Below are 19,823 nucleotides of genomic sequence, written 5' to 3'. Positions count from 1 at the left end.
GGGAGCAGACCCCTCCATCCCTTGCAGGAGTTGAGGAGTCGAACTGGCAACCTTGTGATTGAGAGCCTGTGCTCCCACCAGCTGAGCCATCCGGGAGGCAGCTCAGCTCAAGGTGCTGTGTTCAATCTTAGTTGCAGGGGGCACTGCCCACCATCCCTTGCTGGACTCGAGGAGTTGAACCGGCAACCTTGTGGTTGAGAGCCCACTGGCCCATGTGGATATCGAACAAGCAGCCTTCGGCGTTAGGAGCATGGAGCTCCAATTGCCTGAGCCACCGGGCAGCCCCTTATATTATATTAAAATAAGACTGGGTCTTATATTAATTTTTGCTCCAAAAGATTCATTAGAGCTGATTGTCCAGTTAGGTCTTATTTTCGGGGAAACACGATAGGAGACTTCTATGCTGCTTTGCCTTTCTATTAATGTGATGAATTATATTAGTGGATTTTCTATGCTTAAACCGTCCTTACATTCCAGAATTAAACTTAGTTTGGTCATAGTGAATTTACTTATTATTTATACATTGTTACATTTGCTTTGTTCACTTTACTTAGAATGTTTTGCATCTATGATTCACCTGAAGTTTTCTATTTCATACTTTCCTTATCTGATTGGAGCATCAGAATTATACTAGCTTAACAAAATGAGTTGGAAAAGTTTTAGTAGAACAGCTCTGTATACCATGAATAGCTTGCAGGTTTTTCTCTGTTTGTTTTTTTGTTTGTTTGTTTTTTGTGGAAATATTTTTTCCCAACATTGTATTATGACATACAGCAAAGTTGAAAGAATTAGTGAACTTGAATAAGAGCTGAGAAATTACTCAAATAAATGCAGATGAAAGAAATTATAAATGAGATTAAAAAGTATTACATTAAAATGAGAAATGATTTAATTAGAATCCAGAGGAGAGAACAAATTGTAGGAACACATTATTTGAAGGAAAGGATGGCCGAACATTTTTCAGAACTAGTAAAGAATATCAGATTTAGTGTTAATTAATTACATGCAATGTAAATACAAAGAAATCTACACCTAGAAATAGTGTAGTGAAATTTCTTAATACACTAATTCTCTGTTTCTGATCTGGGGCTTAATATACTTTATTTTTGAATGATAATATTTTCTTTCTACAAGTTCTCTTTGGGTGCATTTTCAAACCTACTTGATCATTTTTGATGGTTTCTTATTCCTTTCATAATTTAGATTTCCACTTTATTTATCTTTAAGTATTATACCGGTATTTTATATCTGATAATTCCAATCTGAAATCATTGGAAGTCTTGTTCTACTCTTTTGTTGTTATTGTTGTTTATGTTTTTCTGTTGATTGTTGTTCATAATGGCTTATTTATTTTGCCCTTTGCTCTTTCATTTGGCTCATCTTTATCTTTGGAAATACAAGGGGGCCTGAGTTGAGGTGGTAGTCTTCCAGACAGTGTGTGTTTTGCTTATGCCAGATTTTCCACAGCATTACCAACCATGAGTATTTTAAATTAATTGGTTGGCTTAGGATTTGCCACACAAGGCATGTGGTAAAATTTTAAACGCAAATCCATGTATTAGCAGGTCATAGTTACAAAACACTTTTTTAAACCCAGAGTACTCACTTTAAGACAGGCAAGTTTCTTTATTCATTTTTCCAGTTGGTGGATTGTTTTTCTGAACCCACCTTTTACTGACTCATTACCATTTAGAGCCTAAGATGATTTAATAACCATCTGCCTCCTGTTAAATTCAAAGTTCTGGGTTCCTGGTTTGGGAAATTAGCCCTTTATGGCTTCCACACATACTTTCTCTTTCAGTTTTAGCCTGTGAGGATTTCACTTTCTTGTACACTTACCTATCTATGCATTTGGATTTTTTCCCCTGTAGCATTTATTTTGTTTTATGCTAAAAGGATATTAGACTACCCAGATATCCGTGTTACAGTAAATACAAATCCCAAATATTCCTTCGTAATTTTGAACATTTTCACTCTGGGTGATCTGGTTTTAAAACTGATAGTGGCAGATTTTTGTTCCTAGTTCTCTCCATTAAGTTAAGTTGCTGTATAATATACATTTTTTAAAAAATATTTGTGGGGAAGGGAGTTTTCATAGCTCTGTAGAAGGAAATAGTGATAATTTCTAATGTTTCAAATTATAAAAATTAATGGTACCTTTCTGTATCAGGTAGTAGAATTGCAAAATAGATTATCTGAAGAATCGAAGAAAGCAGATAAATTAGATTTTGAATATAAGCGGCTAAAAGAAAAAGTTGACAGTCTTCAAAAAGAAAAGGATGTGAGTATAAGGCACTTTGGTTGTGAGCACTGCTAAAATTAAGACAATGATATTTAATTCACATTTTGACTACATTAATTCCTATTTCTAAATTTAAAAATTAGAATTCTGTTTATTTTTAAATTTAAGATTTACGTTTGTGCTTCAGAAATAGATCTAAAATAAAAGATTAAAAGAATGTTGTTTTTCCTTCCATTCTAATTTCTTTTATATATGAGGTGTGATCGAAAAATATGGTGAATGTTTAAATAAAAATTATTACAGTAAAAGACACATTGCCATTAACCCCCCTCAAAATACTCCCCCTCATTTTGAACACACTGATCCCATTGTTCTTGCCACTTTCTGAAGCAGTTCTGGAAGTCCTCTTTCGTGAGTGTCTTTAGTTGTGCTGTCCTGGTTGCCTTGATGTCCTGAATCGATTCAAAATATTTTCCTTTCGTGGTCATTTTGCCTTTGAGGAAGAGCCAGAAGTTGCACGATGCCAGATCCGGTGAATAAAGTGGATGAAGACACACCGGAATGTTTTTATTTGACAGAAATTGCCGTACCAGAAACGATGTGTAACATGGAGCGTTGTCATGATGGAGGATGAAGTAAAGGCACTCACGGAAGAGGACTTCCAGAACTGCTTCAGAAAGTGGCAAGAATGATGGCATAAGTGTGTTCGAAGTGAAGGGGAATATTTTGAGGGGGATTAATGGCAATGTGTCTTTGCTGTAATAATTTTTTAAAATTTAAACATTCACCATAATTTTCAATCACACTTTGTGTATTTACTTTTCTACCACTGTTGCTTCTTTTACATTGTTCTGCTCATGACTTTCTGTAAATTTATGTAGCTTTTCTGTTTTCTGTATGATTATTATACATTACACAATTCTTTTTGCTCTTCAGCATATTTTGAATCTCTGAAAAATATTTTCTTTGTCATGATTTTGAATATTTAAATTCTTTGTTGTTTGATTTTTTTAAATGTTTAATGAAAAGAATTTTATTTATATAATAAGGTACTTATTGTTAAGGATGGAATATACAGTTTTTTATGTTTAACCGTGGATAGCATATTGCCTTGCATATAGTAGGTACTCAGTATTGTTAAATGGGAAAAATTATTGTAATCTTTTCCTTTCTATGATCTCCTATAGAAGATCAAAACATGTTCATGTTCCCTGCTGTTTATCATTTTATTAGATAAGGCACAGATCACTATGAATAAACTCATAAAGCTTGCAGCTAACGTTCCCTGTTTTTAATGTCCCTCCAGAGGTTAAGAACAGAAAGGGATTCTCTGAAGGAGACCATTGAAGAGCTTCGTTGTGTGCAGGCTCAAGAAGGGCAGCTCACAACTCAAGGTAAATCATTTCAGTAGCCTAAGCAAGATTATTTATTTCTAATAGTATTGGTGAAAATATTAGATTCATTTTAAGATGATTGCACCAATAGATGAAATTGAAAAATGAGTGAAGAGGCCATGAAATTGATATAAATTTTAAACTGTTAACCAGATTTTATGGCAAATAGTCTATAGTTAATGGGATTTTACTTTATATTATAATTATATTTAAATATTTGTTTTTGTTAAGTAAAAGTATAAACATTTGTTAAATCATCTCTGTTAATAATAAACCTTGAAATTTTTATTCTGGAAAGTTTCTTGTAACTTTTTAAAAAGTATATCAAACTTTCTAAATCAGTGATTTCTTTTTTCAACTGAGATGTGAGGTAGGTATCAATCTACTAAGGGACTTTCATCCAAAGTAGATAGTGCTCTTCTCTCAGGAAAAGATATCCCTTGTTCATCTAAGACTTAATATTGTTACTATGACAATACTACAGAAAGCAGTCCACATATTCAGTGCGATCCTTATTAAAATACCACAGCATTTTTGCAGAAATAGAGAACCCATCCTGAAATTCATATGGAGTCTCAAGGAACCCCAAATAGCCAAAACAATCTTAAAAAAAAGAAAAAATTAGGAGGACTAACATTTCCTGATATCAAAACTTGAATATAAAGTTAGTAATCAAAACAGTGTGCTGTTAGCATAAGGACAAGTTCATAGACTAATGGAATAGAAAAGAGTGTCCCAAAATTTTCATAGATGTGGTCAGTTGATTTTTCAACAAGAGTGTCAACACCATTTAGTTAGTGGGGGAAAAGAAAATCTTTTCAACAAATTGTGCTGGGAAAACTGGTTATCCACATCCAAAACCATGAAGTTGAACCCTTATACCATATACAAAATGAACTCAAAATGGGTCAAAGATCTAAATGTGAGGGATAAAACTATAAAACTTTTAGCAGAAAGCATAAAGGAAAATCATCATGACATTGGAATTGCCAGTGATTCCTTGGAATTGATGCCAAAAGCACAGGCAACAAAAGAAAAATTAGATAAATTGGACTTCATCAAAATTTAAAAACTTTTATGCATCAAAGGACACTATCAACAGACTGAGAAGTCAGCCTACAAAATGGAAGAAGATATTTGTAAATCATGATATCAGGTGATTGATATCCAGAATATATAAAGAACTTCCATAGCTCAACAACAGAAAATAACTACATGGGGTGGCCAGTTAGCTTAGTTGGTTAGAGCGTAGTGCTAATTAACACTAAGGTTGCCTGTTCAATCCCCGCATGGGCCACTGTGAGCTGCGCCCTCATTATAAAACAAAACAAAATAAAATAAAAAACCCAACTACACAAATGGGCATAAGAGAATAGACATTTCTCCAAAGATATACAAATGGCCAATAAGCATAAGATGCTCAACATCAGTAGTCATTAGAGAAATGCAAATCAAAACCACAATGAGATACCATTTTGCACCCATTAGGATGGCTTTAACCAAAAAAGAAAAACAAATGAAAATAACAATCGTTGGCGAGGATGTGGAGAAATTGGAACCCTCATGCCTTGCTGATGGAAATGTAAAATGGGGCAGCCACCGTGGAAGAATTTGGTGGTTCTTCAAAAAGTTAAACGTAAAGTTACCGTACGATCCAGCAATTCCATTCCTAAGTATATGCCCAAAAGAAATCAAAGCAAGAACTCAAACAGATACTGGTATACTAATGTTCATAGTCGCATTATCTGCAATGGCCAAAAGATAGAAACAACTCAAATGTCCATCTACAGATGATTGGATAAAGAAAATGTGGTATATACATAACATGGAATATTATTCATCCATAAAAATGAAAGAATTTATGAGAAATGCTGCATGGATGAATTTGCAAAACATGTTAAGTGAAGTAAGCCATACACAAAAGGACAACTGGTATGATTCCACTTATATGAGGTATCCAGAATGGGCATCTTCATTGAGACAGACAGAAAGTAAACGTTTATGAGGGGCTAAGGGAGAAAGGATTAGGGAATTAGTGCTTAATGGTTACAGAATTTATGTTTTGGGTGATGAGTTTTAGAAATAGATAGTGGTGATGGTTCCACAATATAGTGAATGTATTTACTACCACTCAGTTGTACACTGAAAACTTGTGATATAATATAATAGGCAACTGTGACACGGTCTTTTACTTGACTAAGACAAAGATTGTAAGTGTTAATATTGGTGCTCAAAATAGGATCTTATATAGAAACTAAAGGAAATTGTTGTGCTCTCTCTTAACCTTGCATTCATGTTTATATGTTTCTAGGGTTAATGCCTCTGGGAAGTCAGGAATCTTCAGATAGTCTGGCAGCAGAGATTGTTACACCTGAAATCAGGTAAGGAGATCATGAAGTTCACAGTCACACTGCACTTTATTCCTGGAGAAAATGTAGTGCACTACAATATAAAGAAGGTCATATCCATATTCCTTATTACTAACACTTTCAACATGAACTCAGTAGTAAGTGTCCATGATTTCAGTGTGTTAAAAGCTGTTTTTCAACTGGCCCAAGAGACTGGATCTCACTTCAGTAGGAAGAACAAACTGATATATCTGTGCTTGGGTGTCCTTAGCAAACATTTAGCAGTAAAACCACTTGGCACAAAGACAAAGGTTATATTTAGCCATCAACCTGCAAGGTAGTCACTAAAATTTATTTAATAATTACGTAGAGTGGTCTGGGAAAGATATAATGCAGTAGACAGGAGGAGGAAATATTTTCCCATCTCTACTACTCTTCTTTCAGTAGTACCTTACATTTTTATTTAGTCATAGCATTTTAAAAATTCCATTTATTTCAGTATATACCTGTTTTTATGTAATAAAATGAAAAATAGGCGACAAGGCTCTAGGTGTCCAGCAGAAGGAGAATAATTAATCTGAATATTGCTTTTACCCTTTTGGGGACTATTTGCCCTCTTTTTAAATTGACACTAGCCTTGATTTTTTATAACATCCTTGGGGGTAATAAGTAAATAATGGTTGTGTAAGAGTTTTATAAACTGAAAGTTATAATAGGCATTCAAGTACTTGTTGAATAAAAGAAGACCATATTAACTGATTGTTGTAGGCATTTATTTAAGACAAACAAAAGGAGTATAATGTAGCACCAACTCTGGAAACATCTAGTATATCTTTAACTTTTTGGCCATCTTATATGGTACTTTATATTAGACGAATGAAGTTTTTTGAATGAATAAACACTTATTATTTATGATTATTCATTATTAAATGGTTATGCCCAAAACACAATTTTAAGGAAGCTTATAGGTAATGCAGTTGGATTCTTAAACTGAGGAAAAGAACAATGATTAAAAAAATTCAACAAATAAAGTGGTTTTTTTGAGTATGACTCAGTACAAATTAAAATATACTGTGTGTCCAGAAGAGATATCAAGATAACGAAATGGTAAAAGGGATGAAAATTTGCAATATGTTATAGACAATTGGCTAATAGTCTTAATACATAATGAAATTTGCCTATCAAATTTGTAAAAACCTATTGTGTTTTAATTTTCACTGATATTAAGGATGTGGAGAATTGGAAACCCCATAAACGAGGAGTAAAAGAGTAAAGTGTTACAACTTTTAAAAAATTAACATTTTAATAATTGAGATAAAATTGACATATTAATTGTATTAGTTTTAGATATACAACATAATGGTGTGGTATATGTATATATTGTGATATAATTACCACGATAAGTTTAGTTAAGATCCATCACTACACATAATTACAAATATTTTTTCTTGTGGTCGTACAACTTTTTGAGCAGTTTGGTAGAATATATATATTGTCTAAGTGTGCCTATCTTCTGACCTCAAAATTACTTTTCTGGAAATTAATCCTAAGGAAATAACCAAGGATATACACAAAAGTTTATTTATAAAGCATATCATTATTAACATGTTAAACTCAAAATTGGTAACAATCTAAATGTCCAGAAATTAGGTATTGATTAAATAATAATTCATGTATTTTAACATTTTTTAAAATATTAAAATCTGATATTTAATGATATGAAAATATTGTGAAAATTTAATTGTAAAAAGATATCAGTGTAACATGTACTATGTGATCCATTTTATAAAGTTTTTGCACCGTAGGGTATGGAGAGTTTCTAGTTTCTTCTCATTTATCCTCCCCCCCCCCCCACAATGAGTATGTTTTACTTTGTAATTGGAAAATATGTTAGTCTTTATTGTCCATATACAAAATATATCAAGTTCTATCTTTAATTGCTTGAGTTGGGCCACAAATTTGACTTTCATTTTTTGAACAACAGAAGTACAAGTACTTTATTAGAGTCGTGATGTTTACAAAAAAAGGGCAGACTGTTTTGTTTGTGTTAATTTGTTTTTTCTTTTTTTACAAGAAGCAAAGATTTTCATAGTATCTTGTATAAGTATCTTAATAGGGCCCTCTAAAAATGACCCTACGTAAAGTAAAGAATGAACTATGTTTTCAATAAGTAGATCTTCAATTATATCTTCAGATGAATTAGTATTATATCACCCTAGTAAATGTAGTGGCAAGTTTTGTGTGGCTGTTGCTTTTAACATCCCTCAATGTAAGCTTTTGGTATAACACAAGGAGCCCATAACAATGCAGTCCAATAACTTGGTTCTGATAATCTGGCTTATTACAAAAATATCATTTTACATATCTGTAGGAATGGGTGAACTGCGTATCTTGAAGGCATTCTTCATTGACTGTTATATCTTGCCATCAAGTGATTAGTCATTTAAGAGCATAACATTAGAGATTGTTTTTTGATGAGAGCTAAACAACAAATATCTAAATGCATTCATAGCTTAAATATTTCAATCAGAAAGGAAATAGAATTTTGAAATCTCTTTCATGAGAAATCATGATATTGGGAGAATTTATCTTCAGATTATCCATTCTAAAAAGAAAGTACTTAAGACCTGAAATGTAATGTCTTAGCCAGTTACAACAGGAGCTACATTCTTTGCAAGTACTTTGTTTTTCAATTCTGTTCCATGTATTAAATCTGCAACTGTGCATAGCTGGATTTTGATAACTATATGGTATTAATATACCAGATAATCAGTTTTTCTTTTGCTCATTTAGGGAGAAACTTATTCGTCTTCAGCATGAGAATAAGATGTTAAAACTTAACCAAGAGGGTTCAGACAATGAAAAAATTGCCTTATTGCAGAGCCTTCTAGATGATGCAAATCTACGCAAGAATGAACTGGAGACAGAGAATAGGTAGGAATGTATACAGGCAGCTGCATTTAACCACAGCTTTTCTCTATTTGACTTGATTTTGATTCCCTTAAAGGTGTGAATTGTATTTTGAAAAGTGATAATGTATTATTCCATTTCCTTTAAGAGTACTTTAATCTATTTCTCTATTTATGGACAGACTTGCCAAAGAGTATTGTGCCTCTTTATAATAAATAATATCCTCTACTTTATTTATTCAAACAAAATGATTCCAAAGCCCTACCATTTTCCCTTTCTAATCACTATTTAAAACAAGAGGATTGAAAAAAAATAACCATAATTCAGTCTTTAACAACAATTTCAATGCAAGTCATTTTTCAGGTTAATAAAGTTTACCCTGTTTTTATGAGCTACTGTTTCAAAGGATCATGTGGCATGAGGAAAGCAGTAAGAGCCATCATAATTGAATTAACAGAACTTTAAAAAACAAAAACAAAAGCCTGTTATTTCTTGAGACCCTAAAATGAAATCATTCACCCTATGAACAATTATTTTGAGGTTTAGAATCTGCAAATTTAACAAGAAAATCACTTTTCTGCTTATAATTTTTCAGCATTTTACATTGTGTAGTCATTCAAAGCTACTTTAAAAGCAGTAGCATACTCTGGCAAGAATTACTTTTGTTATGACAATCTTTTGGTTTATTTTTCCTCTTGGGAAGTGTTTCTGAGATACCAAACATACGGTGTCTTTTCTTTTTCTTAGTGCTGTGATATTCTGTCATTTTTAAGGGATTTCATATTTTTATTGATAGTTTCATAATTTTCATGATGTTACAGATTCCTTGTTTATTATGCCTGATTGATTTGGCATTTCCCAGGTTTGAGTTGATCTTGTGAGTCAAAATTGTTACGACAGTTTTATGTACCCCACTGTTCTTCCTATAGCTCTAATTTTTAAAGCTACTGGGGTAGAATCAGCAAACAATATAAATACCAGGGCAATTATTAGAACATAATTAAGCATAAACCTAAGGAGAAACATTTTATATCAATTCTTAAGAACATAGAGAATGAATATTTTTTAAAATCCTTAGAAAAAGTGGAAAATGAGAAGGGGGAGGAAGGCGAATTGTAGAACACAGCTGGCAATCGTGCCATCCCTGTGGGGAGAGCATCTTGTATTCATCTCCTTCATCTTGTGCCTCGGGGCTGTATTTTAGTCACCTTAGCCAGGGAAGCCTTCTCCCTAATTTTTTTTAGTGAATCAGCACCCACAACTTCTTTTATAATGCTTTGCATTTTTTCTCACAGGCTTTACAGCTATTGGTCTTTTCTCATCAGGAACAGAATAGCTAGTTGTCATTCGTGCAATACCCCTGTATGTAGATGACTCATTACCGACCAAGTCCCTATATTATTTACAGCTGTTTACAATTTAGTATCGTGTTTGTGTCTTAAATTACAAAGCTGATGATAACTTACCTTTAGATTATAACCATCTATGACCTATAACAATAATAATAATAGCAGCTAACATTTATTAAGCTCTTGTTTTTTCCAAACATTGTGCTAAGTATGTAGTCTTAATTTATTAAAGTTTTACAGATGAGGGAATTTGGGCTCAGACCTGAGCTACCTGACTACAAAGCCTCTGCCTAACCCATGCCCTCTTTCTTGCCTTTTTATCTTCTGCCACATTTGTAAAACATTTATTTTTTTTCTGTCTTCTCACAGGATGGGTGTTCTTCTCTTAAGTGAATTACTCTAAGTTTGTTCTTACTGAGTTTTATAAGTATTTACATTATTTTGTCTCAAACGTAATCTCTTAGTAGTTTACAGCACTAGACTAGAACCAGGAAACCTCAGTTTTAGTCCCACTGAGTCTTTTAATGATATGATCTTAAATACATCTTTTAATGATATGATCTTAAATACAATTTGCTCACCATCCATATATCATCTATTAAAAGGAAGGGTTTGTAGTAAACCTCCAAAGTCCTTTCCAGTTGGTTTTTTCCAGTAAGCATTTTTAAATCTGTAATACCTACTGACCCTCAAACAATAGTAGGAGATGCGTACAGGGTTGAGAGTAGAACCATATCAGAATTGCTCAGGGAGATTTCTCAAAGCATGCATGATCTTTTTGCCTTACCTCTCAGAGTATATTGTGATCTCAAGCTTATCCTCTCCCTACACCCCCTTGACTATTATGTGTAATTACATTTGATTCATGTGTTAACTAACTGAACTGAAGGAGGGGAAAGAAGGTGGAGGCATTTATAGAGCACCTGTTATGTGCAGACACTGTGCTAGACACACTATATATTATCTCACTTAATCTTCTAAACAATGCCATGAGGTGGGCATTATAATTCTATTCTATTTTGTAGATGAACTTTTTTCATATATATTTACATATATTTGTATAGCTTCGCGTGTGTGTACACACGTTAGCCTCATACTTTAACAGTTATATTGCTATGTTTGCTTGTCCATTCGCCATTACTGGGCTTTTAGGTTGCTTTCAAATCTTTCCAAGGAACATCTTGGTATGGACTTCTTATGTTTTGTCACATTTACAGTGGTCTCCACCTAGTAGGCTTACAATACCTATTGACTAAATAATTTCAAAAATGGCTAAGATGGATTGTTGAAATAGTCTCATAGTTTGATATATATTTCCATATTGTTTTCTGAAAAGATTAAACAAAGTTACAGTGTCACTAGTAATGTATTTATGTACCTCTCTTTCCATACTGAATATGGATTTTTCAGAGAATTCTTTCACTATTGAAAAACCACTCAGGGGTGGCCGGTTAGCTTAGTTGGTTAGAGCATGGTGCTGGCAGCACCAAGGTTGCCAGTTCAATCCCCGCATGGGCCACTGTGAGCTGCGCCCTCCTTTTAAAAAAAAAAAGAAAGAAAGAAAAAAGGAAAAACCACTCAGATTTTCTATTCCTGAAATGAAAAAAATCAGTTATTACAGATTTGATTGTATTTTTACTGTGATTCTCAATTATAGGTTTATGATCAGAATTTCTTATAACTTGTTGAGTAAAAAAAATGTCTTATTGAACTTTCTGGCTGTTTGGATTCTAAATACTCATTGCGCTGTTTTGTCCTTAATTTGAGGCAGCCTGGCTTTTACTACCACCATTTCACTGAAGTAATATTTCTTACTGAAGTAACCAGTCATCTGTTAAATGGCCAGTGCAGTGTGAGCATTCAGGACTTTATCTTTCCTCATCTCTCTGCTATATTCTTTGTTGTTGACTGTTTTCCCCTTCCTCAAACTTTTTTTTTAAAATTTCAGTAACCCCTCTCTCATGTTTCTTTTGATTCTCTGATTATTCTCCAGGGTGAGATTTCTCTTTCAACCCTGTGGTTGGTGGTTTGCCATAGACCATTTTTGTTCCTCTTCTACTCTTCTTCACGTTCTTCCTACTCAATATCCTAAGTGTGATGTTTTATTCCTTGTGTTCTTTTGCCTTTCCAATACATTTCCTCCTCTGTTCTTTTCTATTTGAGACATATTTGGTAATTATTGTAATAGCCTCTTCCCAGTCTTCATGCCTGCTCTGAACTTTTTAATAACGTCTTCCACCAATGTGATCTTTCTAAAATACCATCTGATCATGTTTCTCCCTTGCAATCCTCAACATGACTCAAGACCTAGGAACCAAACTGGTCTACTGAAGGTTGCATCATAATGACCTCTAGAGAATTTATGAAGGTCGAGCTCCAGAACGAGCATTGTTAAAGGCTGGCTGGATTATTCCAGATTCAGCCAAATTTTAGGCCAGATTATAGGTTACATTCCAAATACTTTATGCATTTTGAATGCTCTTTTTACCCATAACCATGTAAATATTTTATTTATTGTTCTAGATTCAGTTTAAGTCAAGCCTATCCTTCACACAATTAGATACAGTTCTTGCTTCTTTGAGCAGTCATCTTTCCTTTTGTATACATCTGTGTACTGTGTTGAAGTACTTATCTCGTATTTTATTTGTTTACATTTTGCCTCCTCGCTGAATTCCTTGAGTGCAGAGATCTTTAACACTAGTGCTAACACTAGGGCCTGACACATAGTTTGAATAAACATGTTGAAGTGAATTTTAGATAAATAGATATGCATAAATACATCAGTTTGACAAAATGTGGGCACAAAACACTACATTGGAAATAATCATAGAAATTTCAAGCAATATGAAAAATAGTAAGCTACTACTACTATAACATTAGGCTTTGTTTTGCTAATTTACTGCTTCTGTAACCAATATGACAACCTAAGGAAAAAGGCATAAATTAAGTCAGAATTTGGAAAATTAATGTACATTTGTTTTCTAGGTTGGTGAATCAAAGACTTCTGGAAGTACAGTCACAAGTCGAAGAATTGCAAAAATCTTTGCAAGATCAAGGATCAAAAGCAGAAGATGTAAGTTTTAATATGGACCAACCATGGTCCAACAGTTTCATATTTTTATTTGATGGTCTTTATCAAAATCATTTATAATTATATTGGTTATAGAAAATAAACAGTGTTTTATTTTTACTAACATTCCTTATTAAAAAGGCCAGACAGTACTTTGTTGTCTCTTTCAGATTTACTGTGCTGGGAATTAGAAGTTTATTTGTCGCTATCAGCTAAGGAATTAACTGAGGTTTTTATCTTTTATATGTGCTCAATTGAGTATGCAAATATAGGGTTTTGTCCTGTGGGCAAAAAAAAAATGCTGGTAGAAACTTAACATGTTCAAATAAAAATCTTTCATGTAAAATTGATATTTAAGAAAATAATGTCATCCCTAGAATCCCATCCTCTCTGAATCCCTCTTGCTACCCCTAACATACACTCAAATATAAATTCACTGACCTTTTTTTATATTTCTTTAACACTGTGTATCTATCATAGCCCTGCCTGCTGGCCTGGCACTCTCAAATCCAGAATATAGTAAAATATGTTGAGTCAGGAACTAGGTCTTCCTTCATCTCCTCATGCTCACCATCCATCACAGTGCTTACGTAACACCTAGTACATTAGCCAAATTTAGTGACCAATCTTTGCTTCTGCCAGGTGGTTGTTTTTTTTTTCCTGTTGCCGGTGTAATTTGCTATAATATAAATTGACCTTTGAGAAACCTATTTGGTTGTTTCCACTCATAGAGTCATTTTGGGGATCTATGTCAAAACTATAGATATATCCAGTATTATCTAGCTTTACTAATATGAGAGGATATAAAAAACAAGAGGCATGAAAGGTAGTTAAAATAGTATATTACTTAAAACCTGAAAGTAGTCGACAAAAAGTGACCTAAATTTAGGTCTCATCAGTGACATAAATTTATGAGTTTCTTAAACATCAGCGAGCTAATTTTATGAGTTTTTTAAGCATACATCTAGCTAATATTGGCAGCATGCTCTTCTTTCTAAGATCAGTGGTTTTAATTTATCTTTTAATTAAAGTGCTGGTAGTTCTTCTTAGATTCCCAGATTGGTTCCTAGTTCCTAAAATTGTCACTGACATTTAAACAACCTTACTCCCTTATTGAAGTGGAACTAGTTTGAAATGTCATGGTTTATTTTTTAAAGAAGCTTTTACCCAAAATGCTAAGAGGTGAAGCAAAACCACCATTAGTGTATGAAAATATTAGTAAGCCTAGCTAAGAGTATCTTACAGATGAACCAATGTGGGTAGCATTTCTTAGTTCAGTGAAATCTATAGGTCCCTTAAATTGAGGAGACTTTGAGGAGACTGTTGATTTGTTGTGGCTGAGAGGGCAAGGGTGTTTGGTAGATAGGAAGTAAAAGCGCTGAAACACCAGTATCAGCTCAGCCTTAGTGCTGCAGCAATAACCAGTGTACTAGATTCTTTTATATTAAAACACACATAAAGGAATTTATTCTGTGAATAGTAATTTTGCATAGCCTGGTTAGGTATCACTGTGGTGATCAAATCTAATTAAATGTGCTGTGTGCCATTTCCTTAAGTGAACATATTTCAGAAGTGAAATGCTAGCCCTATAAAGTACTATTTACATTAATTAGACTGTCCAGATGCCAGTGAGATTTCTTGCTCTAAATTCTTGGAAATTGTCAGAGCTCTTTTCTACATATAGAGAAGCTTCAGTTAGAAACTTTGCTTATTCTGATGATATGCTTCAGAATGGTTTAGAGAAATAGTGTAGTACAGAATATGTGGTTCTGTCCCCCCAGCAGATTTTTGATGTTTTTGTCTTCTCTCTTTCACTAAACTACAGTGTTGCATCTCAGGAATATGTAATGTAGAAGACAACCTGTCAAAGGGAATTGGTCCCCTCTGAAAAATAACATAATTTCTGTCTATTTCTGTTACAAAAGCACACCCCATTCATGTGACCTTTAGTCAGAGTAGGATGGTTTGCACATTTTTATTATTCTTATGTCATTTATTTTTAGCATGGAAGCAGAAAAGCATTGTTATATCCAGTCATATGGATAATTTGAGCTAGCCACAGTGTATAAAAAACTCCAGAGAACAAGACAGGATGAGGAGACCATAGAAGAAAGAAAAATGTACATTTTTGAAAAAAAATTGCATATCTTTTACTTCTGTTCATGAATTACTAAATCGTTCCTTCTATTGGCTGCTGTGTTTGCTTCATACTAATATGTCCTCTCTGTCTCTTGGCATGGTTTCTGCTCAAGGCTATTGTAAGTATGGCTTCCTATTCATTTCTATATATTGAGCAGTTTTTTAATTTATATATTGTCTGCCATCACGGTTGATGATATTAATATTTGAATTATGGGAATTTTGTGCAAAATGAGTACTTGCTTTAGAGGTTTATGCACTTTATGGTTAAGATACTTAAAGGGTATCTGCTACTGGAAAGCTACTGAATGTCTCCCCAGCGTCACCTTCCTTAACTATAAGATGGGCTAATACCGTGTTTCCCAAAAAATAAGACCTAGCCGGACCAATCAGCTCTAATGCGTCTTTTGGAGCAAAAATTAACAAAAGACACTATAATATAATAAAAAGGGTCTATAACATAATAAAATATAGTGTAGTATAATATAATATAATACTAGGTCTTATATTAATTTTTGCTCCAAAAGACGCATTAGATTTTAAGTCGAAGAACTTTAATCATTACTCAATAATGATTACTGAGTCTTATTTTCAGGGAAACATGGTGTTACTCAGAGTTGTGAGGTTAACATGAAACAATGTCTATGGCATGCTTTAGTGCAGTGCCTGGCATATTAACCACTCATCAAATCATTATTTTATTATATATTATCTCAGAGTTATAATTAATTTTGTAGAGCCTAAGCAAAACATAAGAGCAAAATCAAAGTTAAGGTATTTAGAAAATATTTTCATTTCACCCTCTGTACTAAAGAATAAATAGCAATGATTGGAAGTTAATAGAGTTATTATCTTTTTTTAATATTTGGGGGAAGCAGTGATAGAGGACATTGTGGTCCACGATCTAGCTATTATATTGAGCTAACATATTGAGCAAATAAATGAATTTGAAATATTCTAGAGATGTGTTAGAATGTGTTTGAATAAACAGTTACAGTGATCATTATTGAGTAATAATTAAAGTTCTTCGACTTAAAATCGTAGAACTTAGTGTGAGGAGTTTTTTCCCTTTCTCACTGCTGTTGATTGATTGAACAATTTGTTTTATAAGGCTATATTACTTGGGTTTGACTGAATTAATTTTATAACCATTTATCTCAAAATGAAATGTTTCATAGAATTCATAATTATATGTATGTTAAATTTAAATATGAAACCTAGTGGTCCTATATAGAATGCCACTATTATTTTTTTGTTTTTAAGATTTTATTGGGGAAGGGGCACAGGACTTTACTGGGGAACAGTATGTACTTCCAGGACTTTTTTTCCAAGTCAAGTTGTTGTCCTGTCAGTCTTAGTTGTGGAGGGCACAGGTCAGTTCCATGTCCAGTTGCGTTGCTAGTTGCAGGGGGCGCAGCCCACCATCCCTTGTGGGAGTTGAACTGGCAGCCTTGTGGTTGAGAGGACGAGCTCATACCGACTGAGCCATCCGGGAGCTCAGTGGCAGCTCAGCTCAAGGTGCCGTGTTCAATCTTAGTTGCAGGGGGCGGAGCCCACCATCCCTTGTGGGACTTGAGGAATTGAACTGGCAACCTTGTGGTTGAGAGCCCACTGGCCCATGTGGGAATTGAACTGGCAGCCTTCGGAGTTAGGAGCATGGAGCTCTAACCGCCTGAGCCACCAGGCCGGCCTGCCACTATTCTTTATGCTTATTTTTAGGTCAGTTCTGATCTCTGGCTTTTCAGGAGATCAGCGCTGCATTCTCCAGCATATTAAGTTCCGTTGCATATACTATCCTTCACATTCCCATACTTATCACATAAATTATTCGCAACCTGAACATAGTTGTAAATCACTGATTAAGTCAGTAAGTATTTATAGAAATTGATCCCAGACTTTATTATGATGCAAGGAAAACAATATGAAAAGTGTCTTAGGGAAAGTCTATAATTAGTAGAGTTCTACCTGCCTATCATGTTCAAGAATACTAGATCTATACATAAGTGGCTTTTTTTATTCTGACTATAAATAGAGAATTTAGAGATGCAGTTTCTGGGTATTTTATACTGATTGCTATCACCCCTAGGCTGCTCTCTTGCTTATCAAAGAGAAATAAACTTGGGTGCAGTGTCTTGAGCTCTTTGACCAGAGAGATTACGGAGGGCTCACTCAGAGTTAGTTACTACTATGCTCTTAATGTTTATTAAATACTTAATTTATCAGTAAAAAAGTCAAGTAAAACATGATTTTTTTTTCCATTTTCAGTCAGTTCTTCTAAAGAAGAAGCTTGAAGAACATCTGTAAGTATAAAAGCTTTGAGGTTCGTTCTTACGTAGTGAAGCATAAATGTTTTCTCTTAGGTGATTACAGAGTGTCTAGGCAATGGCGTGGGTGTCCCTTGAAGGTACAGAACATTATAAGACATATTAATGGTGTCTAAAGGGTTGTCTCCACCCAAGGTTCTCAAATCAGAACAAAGACTGCTTTAGAACTGTTTGCAAATGAGATTCCAGAGTTTTATATCTTCATGATAGTACTTAATAGTTAGGAGTTTGAGGCACTCTAGATCTGGAGTCAAAATCCTTTTTTTGTAAAGGCCCAGATAGTAATTACTTTAGGCTTTGCAGGCATGGTGTGTGTCACAACCACTTAGCTCTGTAGTTGTAGCTTGAAGGCAGCCTTAAATAATACGTAAACTAATGTTGTGACTGTGTTCCAATAAAACTTTATATACAAAAATAAGCAGCATGCTGAATTTGGCCCACAGAGTTTAGTGTGTCAGCTTTGGAGTATGGCAAGCTTAATCTTCTTTTTTAAGTAAAATTTTGCCAGAGGGTAAGGGGGGTGGGGGGTGGGGGGTGGGAGATGAGGGGAAGGGGGATCAAATATATGGTGATGGAAGGAGAACTGACTCTGGGTGATGAACACACAATGGGATTTATAGATGATGTAATACAGAATTGTACACCTGAAATCTATGTAATTTTACTAACAATTGTCACCCCAATAAATTTAATTTAAAAAAAAAAAATTTAAAGTATTATAAAGTTTACCTGTCACAGATTTTCAAACATTTCCTTGAATTGCAGACATATCTGAACATGGCTTTTAATCTGGATGATGAAATAAATTTTAAAATATTACATTTGTTTTCTCATGAAGAAGAAATCATCCATCTATCTTTGGCTGAGATTGACATTGTTAGGAACGTTTCATGCTTTTACTAGAATTCAGTAACAAATTTAATCATTTCAATGTAACAAAACTCTCCTTCACACATTGAGTGTAGGGTGGCCATGAATTGCTAGCCTGTTGGGATGTTATAATGTTACACTATGGTAAACCAGATATCCTCAATACCACAGAAACTAGTTTGACTTGTTATACTAAGATTGGAAAGAAATGCTATAGTCTTGACAGTTTACCTCATGCTAATTTTTTTCTTTTTTTAAATGTGGGGAAAGTGAGATACTCCTAGCAACTGACACTTGCTGGCAAGTCTAACAATGGGCAGTTTTTTAATGTACTAAAACAGAAAATGTTACCTCCCAACCATTGTGAGTTTACCTAGAGTCAGAATTTAGTACTGAATTCTACCCTTTTTTACCTCCCATTCCTTTATTGCAAAAAATAGAATACCTGTTGTTTCGTAAAACTACAGCCTGACCATTTTTCTGTGTTCAGTCATTTACATGGTAAAAATCATCAAAAAGAATTTTTTAATGAAGATGAGGCCTATATTCATTTTCTGTGGTTGCTATAACAAATTACCATAAACTGGGTGGCTAAAAACAATAAAATTTTATTCTCTAACAGTTGTTGAGGCCAGAAGTCTGAAATCAAGGTGTTAGCAGGATTGGTTCCTTTGGAAAGTTCTAAAGGAGAACTTGTTCCGTGCCCCTCTCTTATCTTCTGGTAGCTGCCAGCAATCCTTGGTGTTCCTTGGCTTGTAGATGTTTTACTCCAATATCTATCTTCGTCTTCACACAGACTTCTTCTATCTGTGTTCTGTGTCTCCTCATGGCCTTCTTAGGATAAAGGCACTAGTCATTAGATTTAGGGCCCACCCTGATCCAGTGTAGCTTAACTAATTACATCTGCAGAGACCCTATTTTCAAATGTCATATTCATAGGTATCAGGGATTAGGACTTCACCATATCTTTTTGGGAGACACAGTTCAACCCACAATAGGGCCCATAAACGTCTCAAATGATGGTCATTCTCATGCAGACTTAAAACGACAGTGGAGACCATTTTACACACACCAGCTTGATAAAATTTAAGAATCAGACATACTAAGTATTGTCAAAGAAATTCACCAGTGTTAATTCTGATGCACTGCTGGTGGGAGTATATAGCAGTTTACTTGG

General features: G+C 34.1%; 1 protein-coding gene across 2 annotated transcripts in view; it reads left to right on the top strand.

The window, feature by feature from the left end:
- HOOK3 (hook microtubule tethering protein 3) overlaps positions 1 to 19,823 on the top strand; it is an 86,730-nt gene that overhangs the window by 52,907 nt on the left and 14,000 nt on the right. For both annotated transcript variants that reach the window (XM_019742063.2, XM_019742062.2), the window contains exons 12-17: positions 2,171 to 2,281; positions 3,549 to 3,636; positions 5,948 to 6,017; positions 8,778 to 8,918; positions 13,229 to 13,316; positions 17,718 to 17,752. In XM_019742063.2, coding sequence (XP_019597622.1) covers positions 2,171 to 2,281; positions 3,549 to 3,636; positions 5,948 to 6,017; positions 8,778 to 8,918; positions 13,229 to 13,316; positions 17,718 to 17,752 — 533 coding nt within the window. The remainder of the gene's footprint in view (positions 1 to 2,170; positions 2,282 to 3,548; positions 3,637 to 5,947; positions 6,018 to 8,777; positions 8,919 to 13,228; positions 13,317 to 17,717; positions 17,753 to 19,823) is intronic.

The sequence above is a fragment of the Rhinolophus sinicus genome, linkage group LG04 (genome assembly GCF_036562045.2).
Source record: "Rhinolophus sinicus isolate RSC01 linkage group LG04, ASM3656204v1, whole genome shotgun sequence".
In the NCBI taxonomy this organism is placed as follows: Eukaryota; Metazoa; Chordata; class Mammalia; order Chiroptera; family Rhinolophidae; genus Rhinolophus; species Rhinolophus sinicus.
The sequence above is the reverse complement of the archived record's forward strand: the minus strand, read 5'-3'. Positions and strand labels throughout refer to the sequence as shown.